Below are 12,421 nucleotides of genomic sequence, written 5' to 3' on the forward strand. Positions count from 1 at the left end.
CATGTTTCAGTAGTTTTTGTAGCATCATTCCTATTTAGCTGTAATTTGTCTCACCTCGCCTTGTTTCCTTCACTGTAAAATCCATTATATCTTAAGTTATATTGCTGTTTTTTTCTGCCAAATATAAAAGACACACATAATGTGTCTGCAATATTGTTCTGACATCACTCTGAAGAGTGGAGAGTAGACTTCATGGAATCCTTGCAGCTTTATTCGCCACTTAATCAGAAGTCAGGCAGTGGCGGTGCATAAGAAATGCAATTCTATCTCTGTATCTAGGCCTCACATGTTTTCTGCACCGTCTGGAGTCCCTTCTGAAAGTGAAAGTGTGTCATCTAGTGTATGCAGCCAACAGCCACTGCTCCTGAGCTGTTCTGGGTATTGGGGATTACATAAACCAAACCGACATGCAGTGTGGAAATGGCTTCCAGTCAGTGTGTGTGTGTGTGTGTGTGGCTCCTCCTATGGTTTCTCTCACTCCCTGACAACTGAAGCCTAAGCATCTCCAAAGACTTGCACCATGGGGAGCCTTGTTTTGCATTATCATTAAAGAAACATATGGGGGGTGAAAGACTGTAGTGCTGCATCTATGCCACAGCGCATCAAAAACTAGGCCTACAATGTGCCAACATTTACATTTCTGTGGATGTATTTGCTCAATTTCAGAATATTTTAGAGCTATTTTGTACGGATGTAACCTGAAGTTTAAGATAAGACAATGCAAGAGACAGCAGCATCAGTCTTCTGCAGAGCCTCTCATTTTCCTGAGAAGCAGCCGAGTGTATCTAGGCAGCAGCAGAATGTGAAGATTTTATTTGGCAAGTTTTCCATCAGAGCATGTCATCTTGTGCGATAGAGAAACCTCATGTGGTGTCTTCTGTGGGGCACAAATGTTCCTTACTATTATTTTTGGCAGCACACTACTTAGAAGATTTTTTTAAACCATAAAACATGCACAGTTCTCTCCCCTTTTCAAGCTTTTGATAAACAGACTTAGCCCACACACGCTGTATCCTATGAAACAAACAGCAGAGCGTCATCAGCGAGTGGCTGCAGGGCAGTGTCAACACCTGAGGAAACACAGAGACTTGGCACCAGTGCAACATTCCACCATCTCACTCCGCAGCTGCTGATCAAACCAATCAGATGTGGTTGGAAACCCCCCCCCCCCCCCCCCCCCCCCCCCCCCATATCTCTCCTCATCTTCTCTCATTATCTACAGATCATCTTGATTCAAGTCTCCAGCAATCACATGTATAAACGATACCCTATTTTTAATATTGATGACAAACAACCCCAAACAGTGAGATGGAAAAGATTTTTAGTTTTAGTTAAATAAAATGTTTCCCATGTTAATATACATAAAATGTCATATTAAAACAAAACTTTACATTTGACATCCTATGTATTGAATCCCAACAAATATAAAAACTGTGTTAATTGCATCGTTCATTTTTCTAATTACAATAAAAGGCCACTTCAGTTACTAACAGCATTAATTTTTGTGCATCTTTACCACTCAAATACCACTGGGAAAGGTTCAGCATTACAAATCATCACAAATTACAGATACATGCATAGCAGTGTAAAGAAAACAAAAAAAATGGTGGTCCCACGGGATCAAGGTGAAAATACAATCAGCCTCTTTACAAGTCAAGTGCTCTAACATAAGCTTGGAAAAATCAGCGCTTACAATACAGGGTTGGTTGACATAAAAACTCCATATGACCTGCCACAGAGATGGCAAATATCAATTTTACTGCTCCACTGTGTTCTGTATCAAATTACCATACAAAATAACTCCACAGTAAAAATGTTTTACTATGTAGGACATGGCAGCAATAACAGATGGCCACAGGGGACAATAAATAACCCTTTTTAATAACAAGATAGAATATTTATACTGCACTCAGGCTAAAGACATAAACAGATGGAAATGGAAAAGCTGTCACTTCTTAAGTGTTCAATACATAAAGCCTGAGCACTGTACTAAAAGGGCAATTTCACCTGATCCTGGGGATTCTGGTTTCAGTACACACTGAAGTCATATTTCAAGGAAAAGAACAGCATGGACTTTGCAAATTGTTACTTTTTTTAATAATATACTATTCTGATAATATTACTGTCAGTCTAGACTGTTCACAGTCCTAACAGCAAAGCTGGGGCATAAATCAAGGAATGACATATGGAGCCTGACCTATAGATTGGTTCACAGATTGTATCGGCTGATATCAGATGTCTTGTCGATGGGGTATACTACAATACCATGTTGAATCCTTGATTCTGTCAATCACAGTATTCACAAGATAGACCTTAAATCAGCATTTGTGTAAAGGTTCATATATCTTTAGTAAGTAGCTACATAATAAGAGGGATAATGTGTTGTGAGCCAGTCATTACAGTGAATTTACCCACTTTACAATGATGAAAACCTGCATCACCATGTAAAACGTTATTTTTAGTATTTGTTAAAAGATAATTGTCGTTTTTATTAGTCCCTAAAAAAATCAAGTATCAGTCAGGCTCTACTCTGTGCTCTAATTTTTCTTCCCATTCACACTGGTGTTACTGTGTTTCTGCACCAAATTACTGTGAATCAATTACACTTGACAACTGAGTGGATTCTTGTTCTACTCAAGTCCAGCAATGGTGCTGTCTCTCTCTCTGTCTCCCATTTCTGGTATTGTGAGTACACTTTCTGAATCAATACCAACAAAAATCTATTTTAGCGCAGTCGTCCCCTAACATCAATTCTAAACAGAACTCCTTTGAGACTGATGGGCCAGCAGCCTGTGAAGGTTAATGGTAAGGAAGAGGTCACAAATTGCTTCATTCAGTCTCCTCCATTATCTGCTTTTGCTGTCAAAAACTCTTGATGACTTCCGCTCATAAATCAAACCTCAAGCACACAGGTACATGAGTGCTCATCTGAGGCAGATTTAACTGGCCTAAGTCCAAGAGATAAGACCTCCTCGACATACCTCTGACACAGAGAAGCATGGAGGAGGTGATAAAGAATAGGGAGAGGACCGGAAAATCAATCAAGAAGCCATCTGGCATCCCAGGACTCCAGAGACATGAACAACTGTCTACTCCTCTGCTGTGTTTCCTTTCAGTCGTACTGCAGAGCTTAAAGAAGCGCCACACAAGTGACCACAGCTCGAATCAGGGGGATCCATAGTTGTCTAAATCTGAGGAATGGGTGTAGAAGCAGCGTCACAAATGAGGACAACCCACCAGAGTATAATACATACTCTCAGGGGAATGAGCCTCTGTGTCTGTGTATATGTATGGACTGCTCCTATAATAAATATACATTCTTTATAGTTAAATTAGGCACTGTGGTATCTGAGTGGACAAAGATCCTATTCTACAGCATCTTCATTTGCACTTACCAGCATTAAGTGTATACAGTTTCACTTATTTATAACTAAAGTTGAGATATGTCTGTAGTTAGCTGCATGATTAGTCTCATCAAGAAGAAAAAAAAACATAAACATAGTTGACATCACATGATATAAATCCATAAATTATAGCTATGGCTGAGTCTCATCCAAGGTGCATAGCATTTAAAGAACATGAAACAAGCTGAAAAACCTACAACGCCCCGTGCCATTTTTATCTCAGTAGCTATATGACTGGAGTTTTCAGTTTTATCAGTAGTTAGGTGATTACGTTGAGGAGGTTCTCAGTATTTGCATAATACCTCTAAATTTTTGACTAAACCACTGTTAGCAAGCACACACAATATCCTGAAGGTTTCCTAATACCTGAAGATTTGTCCCACTTCTCTTGACAAATAGAGAACACAATGACAAGGAGGAACGTGCAGCGTTAGCCCCCTCTGCAGGAGAAGATACAAATGACAATTAACACCCCATAATGTGGCTCTAGAAAAAATATTACTGTAACGCCAGCCACCAAGAGGCTCTGAGTGTGTTGATGGATTCATGGAGCAGTTGTTTTCCTTCAGATGGATGTGCACGTTTCTGTGTATTTCCTGTTTGCATAAAGCAAAGGGAGCTGAACTGATCCCTTTCTCAGAGACTGTAATGTTATTGGAGAGGGCAAATGGAAAAATGCCAGCAAGCATCTGTGCATGCTTCATAAGCATTTGCTTGATTTTAAAATTACTGCATATCTCTGTATGTTCCAATCTTTCAGCAACAAATTCTATACACACAGAAAATAAGTGCATATTGGTCCATTACTTCTATCTGGCACAAAGATGTGCAAAGGTTTCAGGTTTTGGAAGGAAGCTTAGAGGCGTCCTTCATTGGGCTGCTTTTAGGGCAAGGCAAACATATTAAAACAAGAGAAACAAAAACAATTCAATCAACTCATTTCCTTCTTCAGGATTTGGGCCCTGGATGAAAAATATTTCACATACATTCGAGGTTCATACAGTTATGTTCTCTCCTCAAAGAACCACTTTTGGTGAGGACTGTCAGAGCAGGGTTGAAGTGAGGGAGCTGGAGTCCCATTGTCTGTCTGGTCTACTGCCTGAACACACTTCTGGCTCAGAACGTGGTACAGAGTCCCGTCCTGAAAACAACATTTTTAGTATGATTATTTCATGATGAAGAAACTTGAATTACAGTTAAGAATAAAACAGCAGCTGTGCTTCTGCATGTTTCACTTTCCATTTTCTCTCTTTCTGCTTCTTGCACCCTTGTTACAATTTAGTTTATTTCAGTCACACTGGTGTTCATCACCTGTTCAAACGTGTTGAAAATGAATTAAGACTTTTGTCCTGGGACCTCCCCATGCAATTCTCTCTGCTTTAGATGAGAACTTGATCTTGACAAGATTGTAGCCAAAATTCTAAAAGGAATCCTTCTGGGGAATTTGTTGTGCTTAGAGTGTTTGAAGCCGGTTAGATTTTTTAGATGTTGGGTAGAATAACTATTCTTCTTGTAAAGGATGGGCAGATGATAAGATTCAAAAAAACTAAAGCAATCAGCAAGATGTCAGAGAGGCTGTTAAAATTGGAATTGAAAAGATACAAACACTAAAAGCAGATGTACATTTTATTTTGCACCTTACCTCTCGGAGGACAAATTTCTGGTCCGCTGGTAAAGGCTGTTCCCGTTTTCTGCACAACTGGACAGTCAGGTAGGTGCTGATGTTGTCACCCACAACGCACCCAGCAGGCTCCCGTGTGTTATAACAGATCTCACCATCTGGAGAGTATTCAAAAAACTGTGGGGAGAGGCAGAACAGCTCAGTTTCTGGTAGAAAATCTCTTGTCTAAATTCAAATTAATTAACCAGCATTTGACGTTGTGCACTTTAACAGTGCTTTCATTTTATTGGTACAATATTTCATAGCTTAATGTCACATTCTGTCACTGTCGGAGAATCATGTGCATGCATGAATGTATGTATGTATGACTCACTGGTGGACACAATGTCCAGAGTGACCGCTTGAGCGAGTGTGCTTATGTACATGTAAATAAATACAGCAGGGCTATGAATGAAAGCCTGGAATTCCATTCTGTAACATGCACAGCACTCTCACAAGGCAAACAGCATAAGCTCTGCGGAGCGCATTTTCCACAAAGACAACATCACAGTGCATCCACAGAGGGGTTCTGAAATAACAATGCTAGCTTCACACTGACAACCACAGAGGAAAAAGCATGGGGAAATATATTCTCCCTTTGTATCAACAAAGGCAACATATCATTTTGCAACCTGGGGTGGGTGAAGAAGTTCATTATTCCCTGCTAAGAAAAAGTACAACCACAAATCCCAGCCATGGTTCTGTCCTGACTATGGAAATCTGAGAAGCTGTTCATGACTGTTATTGTTGTCCAAGGTAATTGGACAACAGGAATTCAGGGGGAATGCGAGGAGAGCATCTATTTTAAATTTTAGCACTATACATAAGAAGGTGATAGAAGATGGCATGTAAGTGTGATCAGGACAACAAGAACAACCAACTTAACACCACTTTATATTACTGCTAACAAATAGCAAATACTAAAAACGCAGTAGAGACTGGAATTGATTAGGAAGTAAGCTTAAGTGAATCAATGCAACTTGTGGAAAGGACAGTAGGGACTGGAACATACTTTAAGCAGGTAACAATGCAGCATCTATTGTGGCCTCTGATTAGCTCTAGCTAGCCGATAACGCTTCCCTGGCGACTGAGATCGATAACAGGCACCAGTCCCTTAGTGAAGCAGTGTGTGTGCTTGCCTGTTTGTGTGAAGCACCAGCCATTGTATTAGTTTATTTGCAGTGTATATTTAGCATATAAGAAAAACCAAATGTGATAAGTAAATTAGTCAACTTCAAATCACATTTATTTACTTCATGCATTGTAACACTGATTTTATCTAAAACATTAAAGGTAGGGTAGGAGATTTCATTCTGATGCACTTTTTGTCAAATTAGTGTAACTTCTCTTTACAATCCGATAGCAACCAATTAGTTCAGCAGTTTCGCTTTAAAATGAAGAATATTAATCATCTGTGGAAGCTATAAAACACTAAACATCAGCCAATCCTGCGAGGCCCCCCTGCGCGTATAGTTGGCTGGTTGTCACTCTCTTCCTGCTCTGCGCGCACCAGAGAGGTACGTGCATGATGGCCGAAGTCACGGACTGGTTGGGAGGCGTGGCTTCGGGGGGAACTCTGAGAAAAAGGGGCGTGCATTTACTTTCAAAATCTGGCTGACTCTCACTGAGTTTTCAAAATCTCCTACCCTACCTTTAAAAGCTCATACTGCAGCTTGCCTGTCATGGGCTGTCTGTCTGTGCATCTGACCAAATTGAAATCCATAAATCCTTTAAAATGTGCTGAGGCTAATTATCTATGTAGCTGCCAAGCTGCAGGTGTCGTTTTACCCACCAATGCATTAAGTCATCATCTGATGGCTTACGGGCTGATTGACTGACATCCCCATACCTGGTTCTGGCCCATGCCATGACATGGGTAAAGGATGACCCTTTGGCCCACCACTGTGTGCTCATCTACAGGGTTGTAGTCGAAACAGTAGTTGGTCTTTCCTTTGTTCTTCAGCTGGCAGAAACAAAACACACACAGCACATCAATATAAGTTAATCTTATTAAGGAAAATATCACAATAAAATACATACAATAAAACTTGTGTTTAATCATTAGCTCATTGTAAACCAGATGTGTTCTTACCATTCCAAACATGCCCGGCCGATCATGTGGAATGTGAATATCAGGGTAAACATTATCCAGATACCACCTGAAGTTTTTACAGCCCAGCTTCTCTTTAAGCTTCCTCCGCTCTGTCACATCTCCAAAGGCTTCCTAGAAACAAGAGATCCCAAATGACAGTGACTGCTCTGCCCTTAACATCCTAAAATTCCAAAGAACATTACTACAGTAATGAATGCATGACGAAGTTTATCCTTTGGCGGCATCCTGTATTCAAATGTGTGTAAACACTCTCATGGCAGAGTTATGTATCCTTACACACAGTACTGAAATGGTATACAATAGCACCATAGTGACACAAACAGATCTGTTACCAGATAACCAGCTCTCACATACTGGTATGCATGCAAATGTTAAAAGCTTATGTAAATACATTTATTCATGCACAGTTAAATGCACACAACATATTGCTCAAAGCTAGTTATTACAGTATAAGAACACTGCCCTCACTTTGACTTGTCAGTGAGCATATGCTCACCACACCTTCCCTGCTGGAAGAAGGGTGCAGCAGCACTATTGGATGATGAATGTTGGTGCTTTGCCCAAACACAGCTGTAATTGACACTTCGGTTTAGTTATCTGAGTGATTCCCACAGGAGGCAAACTTCACTAGGACCAGTATGGACAGCGAGGATCAGTGGAAGTTACTGTAGCATATCAGGCCATTAAGACTCACAGTGTTACAGTACAGGTGCCAAAGAGTAGTAAAGGCAAGAGCCCAAAGACAATCCATTATATGGATCAGTAAAGGGCCACGATACTAAAACCTAAAAGGAACAAACCTCTCTTTTACAATGTGGACAAGTGCCAACTAGTAAGCTTGGAACCACTTCAAGCAAATGGTAAAACAACCCATGCTTTATAGGTTTATTGCATAGGTTTCTACCAGTAAATCAAACAAAAAGAGGAGCAGCAGTGCTTGTTTGGAGGCTTTAGTCTGTTACCTTTTGGCAAACCTACCTCCTCTCAGGGAGATGAACGCCATCTGATCTGTGTTTAGAGAGCTTCTCCTCTTAACTACACTGTCACACACTGGCCCATGCATGCACACACACAAAAGGAAGGGCACCCCATGGGTTAGCACTGCTCTCACCCTGTCAAGGACAGGTGGGTGACACCCGCTGGCACCAAGTGACACGGAAAGGTGGTAATCACACACCGGAATGCCCTGACAACCCTGTCACCTTGGGCGTCTGCCGCTCATGTATCCCAAGTGTCACTTAATCAGGGGAGCTTTTACACCACAGCAGGAGAGTACTGTGTGTAAGAGTGTGTAGCTTGTCAGAGGAAAGAGTGCATGCGATTTTCTGCATACGTGTGTGGGAGTGAGAATGTGTTCATTGGTGAAATCAAGCGATAGTCCTGTGATGTACACATTACAATACTCCATAAAGACAATCCATTATTAAATGTCAATATAAAACCTAAATACATATAATAATTAGTCGTGGTTCTGTTTGATCCGATTATATTACACATAACAAACGCACACTCCCACCATCTGCATGGGCTCACCAGTCGTGCGTGGGGGTTTCGATGGTAGTACATCTCCTTGTATTCATCCATCCAGACCTCAGCCGCTCTCACGCTGTTTGCCAACGCTTTGCTGCGTGAGTAAGGGGCCTTTTTAGGGAACACATGACCCACGTGGGAGCATGGGTGGATCTCCAGGCTGCCCCCACATTGCCAAATCTGAGAGACATTAACAACACAACCACCACGAGGATTTGGTTAGCCTCACAGCCATGATTCAAATCAGCAATCACACAAAGCACAGCCTTGTTTTTGAGTAGCTTGGAAACAGAAAGTCTGTTTTGTTGTCAGAAAGAAATATTTTTGGTTTCTTTCCTATGGGGAATTGTGGTTGTTTTAGAGAGAAGACATTTAAATTCTTCCCTGCAATTAAAGCAACAAGCTCTCTGGCCCATTTTCACTTGTTAAGTTTATAATTCTTTCATTACTGTTTCCAGAGAGAATGTCACATGTTTGTTGGTAAAATGCAAACCAGACCTAGCAGCCTTGTTCTGTGTGGTGTGGACTGTGGTGTAGTCAATATAGTGACAGTGTGTACATCGACTCCATTATGTATAAAAAATAGGGGCCTGTAACCAGATATATGGATTGTATCAGCAGGAATATACAACTAATTTCATACCCTGAATGAGAATTCCAGGTTCTCTCCTCCCCACACCTCCATTCCCGTGTCATATGTCCCCAGATAATGGAAGTAGTTCTTGCTCACAGAAAACAAACCCCCTGCCATAGTGGGAGACCTAATGACAAAAACAATCAACATGCATCTGATTAGTTCAGACTAGCTTGATGAGTTCAGTACAAACTGAGTGTAGTGGTACAAATATTGAAGCAGAGTGCTAAAGAAACCTGTGCACACACCTGATAACATCAGTGGGTGAGCGACGGCGTTTCTGTTCATACTCAGGAACAGCATGCCAGGTGAAAACCAACCGCCAATCAAACCCCCCGATTTGAGGTTCACCAGAGTTCCCCAAATACTGGAAGGTGTTCCAGTCTATCACATCAATGACAGGACACACCACAGCTGTCGGCTCCTCTTTGATCCTTGTGGAGAATAGAGGGAAAAGCTGGTGTGAGGAGAAAGCTGCAGTACAAAACAAGCAATTTGCTCATCTCAAATGTTTCTGTAAACATTTTGTGTTGCACCTTGCTCAACAGACAGTCGAGTATTGAGCTACTGAGTGTGAGTCAGCTACATAAGGGTGCTCCTGAGAGAGATGTGTGACAGTTGGTCTAAGAGACAGTTTTTCTAAAGGCCACACCTTCACGCAGCACTCCAGGGGAAGAGAGCTTTCGGTTTCTGATGAGTGTTTTCTCACCTATGGAGCAGGGGCTCTAACCAGCCCTCATGGCACTCGCAGTGACAATCCAGGAACGTCAGCACATCACCCGTGGTAATGGAGGCTCCTAGCAACCGGGCACGCACCAGCCCCTCCCTCTTTGTAGCCCGGATCAGACGCACTTTCCTCAAACCAGCAATGTACTTCTCCAATGGCTCCTTTAGATGAACTACAATATTTAGACAAACATAATAAATGTGTCATAATCTTTGTTAATTTAAGGTGGAGGCATCTTTAAACAATATATAAGCAATATATAAGCCACGATAACATCACTCTCTTGCGTATGTAACCAACGCTGGCACACAGGGAGTGGCAGACATTGCTTCATTTATAGGGTTAGGCTTCTAACACATTGGAACCACTCCCTGCCTCAGCTGCTGTGAGGCTGAGTACAAGAAAGTAAATACTGAGTTAGAGCTGTGCCCTTAAATTGTCTGTTAGAAATATAAAAATGAATACATACAAATGACCCTAAAATGACCATACACTGAAATACATTATTTTCATATTCAAAAAAAAAGAACATATCTCTGGCATGATCTTGATCACCATAAGATATATAACACTAATAACCTATAAGAACTCCCTTGTTGTACAGCCTAGTTATTTACATCCTGTATTTCTTGTTTGACATTTCTATCTTCCAACCTGTCAGTCTACCGCTCCCTCTCTGCTCACGTGACAAACCAGTGTCCGCTCCTCTTCTGTGTGTTTATTTATGTGCACTTCTGACAACCTTTCTGCCACTTTATAACTGTCAATCTGCCACTCTGCCTGTCCCATCAGTCCGTCTGTGCATGTACCTTTGTCACTGTAGTCATCCACCAGCACCACCTCTTTCAGCAGGATGTCAGGGGAAGTCTCCAGCACACTGTGGACTGTCCTCAGCAGAGTGGACCAGGCTTCGTTGTAGAAGGCGATCACAACTGAAGTCGTGGGCAGGGACCTGTAGTCATACTTCAGCTCTTTGCAGCTGCGATTCCAAGAGGAAAAGTTATTCATTAAGGCGCAGAGATGGTACGACAATATCCTGAAGGCTGTGAAATAACCAATAAACAATTAAGATGAACATACTAAAACCAAACATGGCAACCAGACCTGCTGGTTGCACTTAATTTACCACTACAAAGCCTGCGGTGAATGCAGAAAAATGCTAAACATCCCTAAACTTCATCACAGAGTTTTTTTAGTGAAATAGTTGACATCACTCAAGTAGTCACTTACAGTGGGTTCCATCTCTCTGGCAGCCTACGATGTAGAGAGACTCTCTCACTGACATAAACGTTAATCTGGTGCTCTTTGATACTTTCCTCTTCTTTTCTTTTCTCCTCCTCATTCAGATTCAGTTTCACAGCTCTCCCCATTTCACCCAGGGCATTTAAATCCAGGGGGGGCTTCTCGTAGACGGGCCTTTTAAGCTGCTCATTTTCCACCTCTCGCTCTCCGGGGGCTTCTCGACGATTTGTTGCGCTCACATCCCCAAAGTTGTGTCTAAAAAATATGAGATATCCCACCAAACTGGCACCGAAAATGAAAAACAGTACTCTGGGTCGGTTCCTTCTTCCGCATGTTGCCATCGTGTCGCTTCCTTGCGCTGTGCACAGTTAGTTGGAGGTCTCTCATGCCCTGAGGGGTTCTCCACTGGAACTACACTGGTGAAGTCACTACTCCAGTGTTAGCAGCCTCTCCCTGTTTCCATCTGAGTGCTTGAAGTTCATCATTCATAGTTTCAGGCAACGTTAGTGTTTTACAAGAGTTTACGTGGAGTTGCCTTTCATTGTGACTCCACAACTGTGTGTGTGTTGTTACTCCTCTGGCTGAACCTCAAAGTGTTTTTTTCCCTCACGGACTCCTCCTCCACTCTCTTCAAAGGTGTGCTAGAGAAGCGTGAAAGGATTAACAAACGCGGATTAGATTAACAATTAGCTGTTAGGATTAGTTAGCTACCTTACCTGTAGGAGATTAAAAACAAATCTAGGTCAAATCAAAAGCACAGCACGGTTACTTTTTGTATTTTTGCCAGAGAATAACACGTAACACACAGAATCGCCTCGTCCTCAGCATTATACCGTCTGTACAGACATGTCTTTCTCTAAAATATGGTCTTACCTTAAAGTGTGGACAAACTTAAGGTTGCGTCAACTTGAGTTGAAGTTCACGTCAACTGTTAGCTTGTTAAGCTAGTCAAGCTAGCCATTACGTTTCCGGTTTAGAATATCAAATTAAAAGTCTGTGGCTTGCCTTTTAAACTACTCGAACAGTCAAATCCATAACGATAAAATACAGTAATATAATCCACCATTCATTTCAAAGGACAAATCAAAAAGCACAATTCGATGGTCAGATG

At 41.6% G+C, this 12,421-nt stretch overlaps 1 protein-coding gene across 2 annotated transcripts; it reads right to left on the bottom strand.

Moving 5' to 3' along the window:
• Window positions 1-1,304: 1,304 nt before the first annotated feature.
• Window positions 1,305-12,275, bottom strand: galnt12 (UDP-N-acetyl-alpha-D-galactosamine:polypeptide N-acetylgalactosaminyltransferase 12). Of its 2 annotated transcripts, none has more exons than XM_028397156.1 (11): window positions 12,184-12,275; window positions 11,299-11,951; window positions 10,878-11,047; window positions 10,051-10,240; window positions 9,590-9,775; window positions 9,351-9,468; window positions 8,711-8,887; window positions 7,157-7,288; window positions 6,914-7,027; window positions 5,047-5,202; window positions 1,305-4,545 (listed from the first exon to the last, which is right to left on the bottom strand). In XM_028397156.1, the coding sequence occupies exons 2-11, from the start codon at window positions 11,649-11,651 to the stop codon at window positions 4,408-4,410; spliced, it is 1,734 nt and encodes a 577-aa protein (XP_028252957.1). In that variant the 5' UTR covers window positions 11,652-11,951; window positions 12,184-12,275; the 3' UTR covers window positions 1,305-4,407. The 2 variants fall into 2 exon arrangements, with proteins under 2 accessions (XP_028252957.1, XP_028252965.1); XM_028397164.1 differs by lacking the exon at window positions 12,184-12,275 and adding an exon at window positions 12,027-12,140.
• Between the last annotated feature and the right edge of the window lie 146 nt (window positions 12,276-12,421).

Source organism: Parambassis ranga, chromosome 2, assembly GCF_900634625.1.
Source record: "Parambassis ranga chromosome 2, fParRan2.1, whole genome shotgun sequence".
NCBI classification, from domain to species: domain Eukaryota; kingdom Metazoa; phylum Chordata; class Actinopteri; family Ambassidae; genus Parambassis; species Parambassis ranga.

Bases quoted from the DNA above. Each gene is read 5' to 3' on its own strand.
- galnt12 (XM_028397156.1), bottom strand. From the start codon at position 11,651: ATGGCAACATGCGGAAGAAGGAACCGACCCAGAGTACTGTTTTTCATT. The intron at 11,048-11,298 runs GTAAGTGACTAC...TTGGAATCGCAG, and splicing joins CCAGAGAGATGGAACCCACT to CTGCAAAGAGCTGAAGTATG. The intron at 9,776-10,050 runs GTGAGAAAACAC...ATTCTCCACAAG, and splicing joins TTAGAGCCCCTGCTCCATAG to GATCAAAGAGGAGCCGACAG.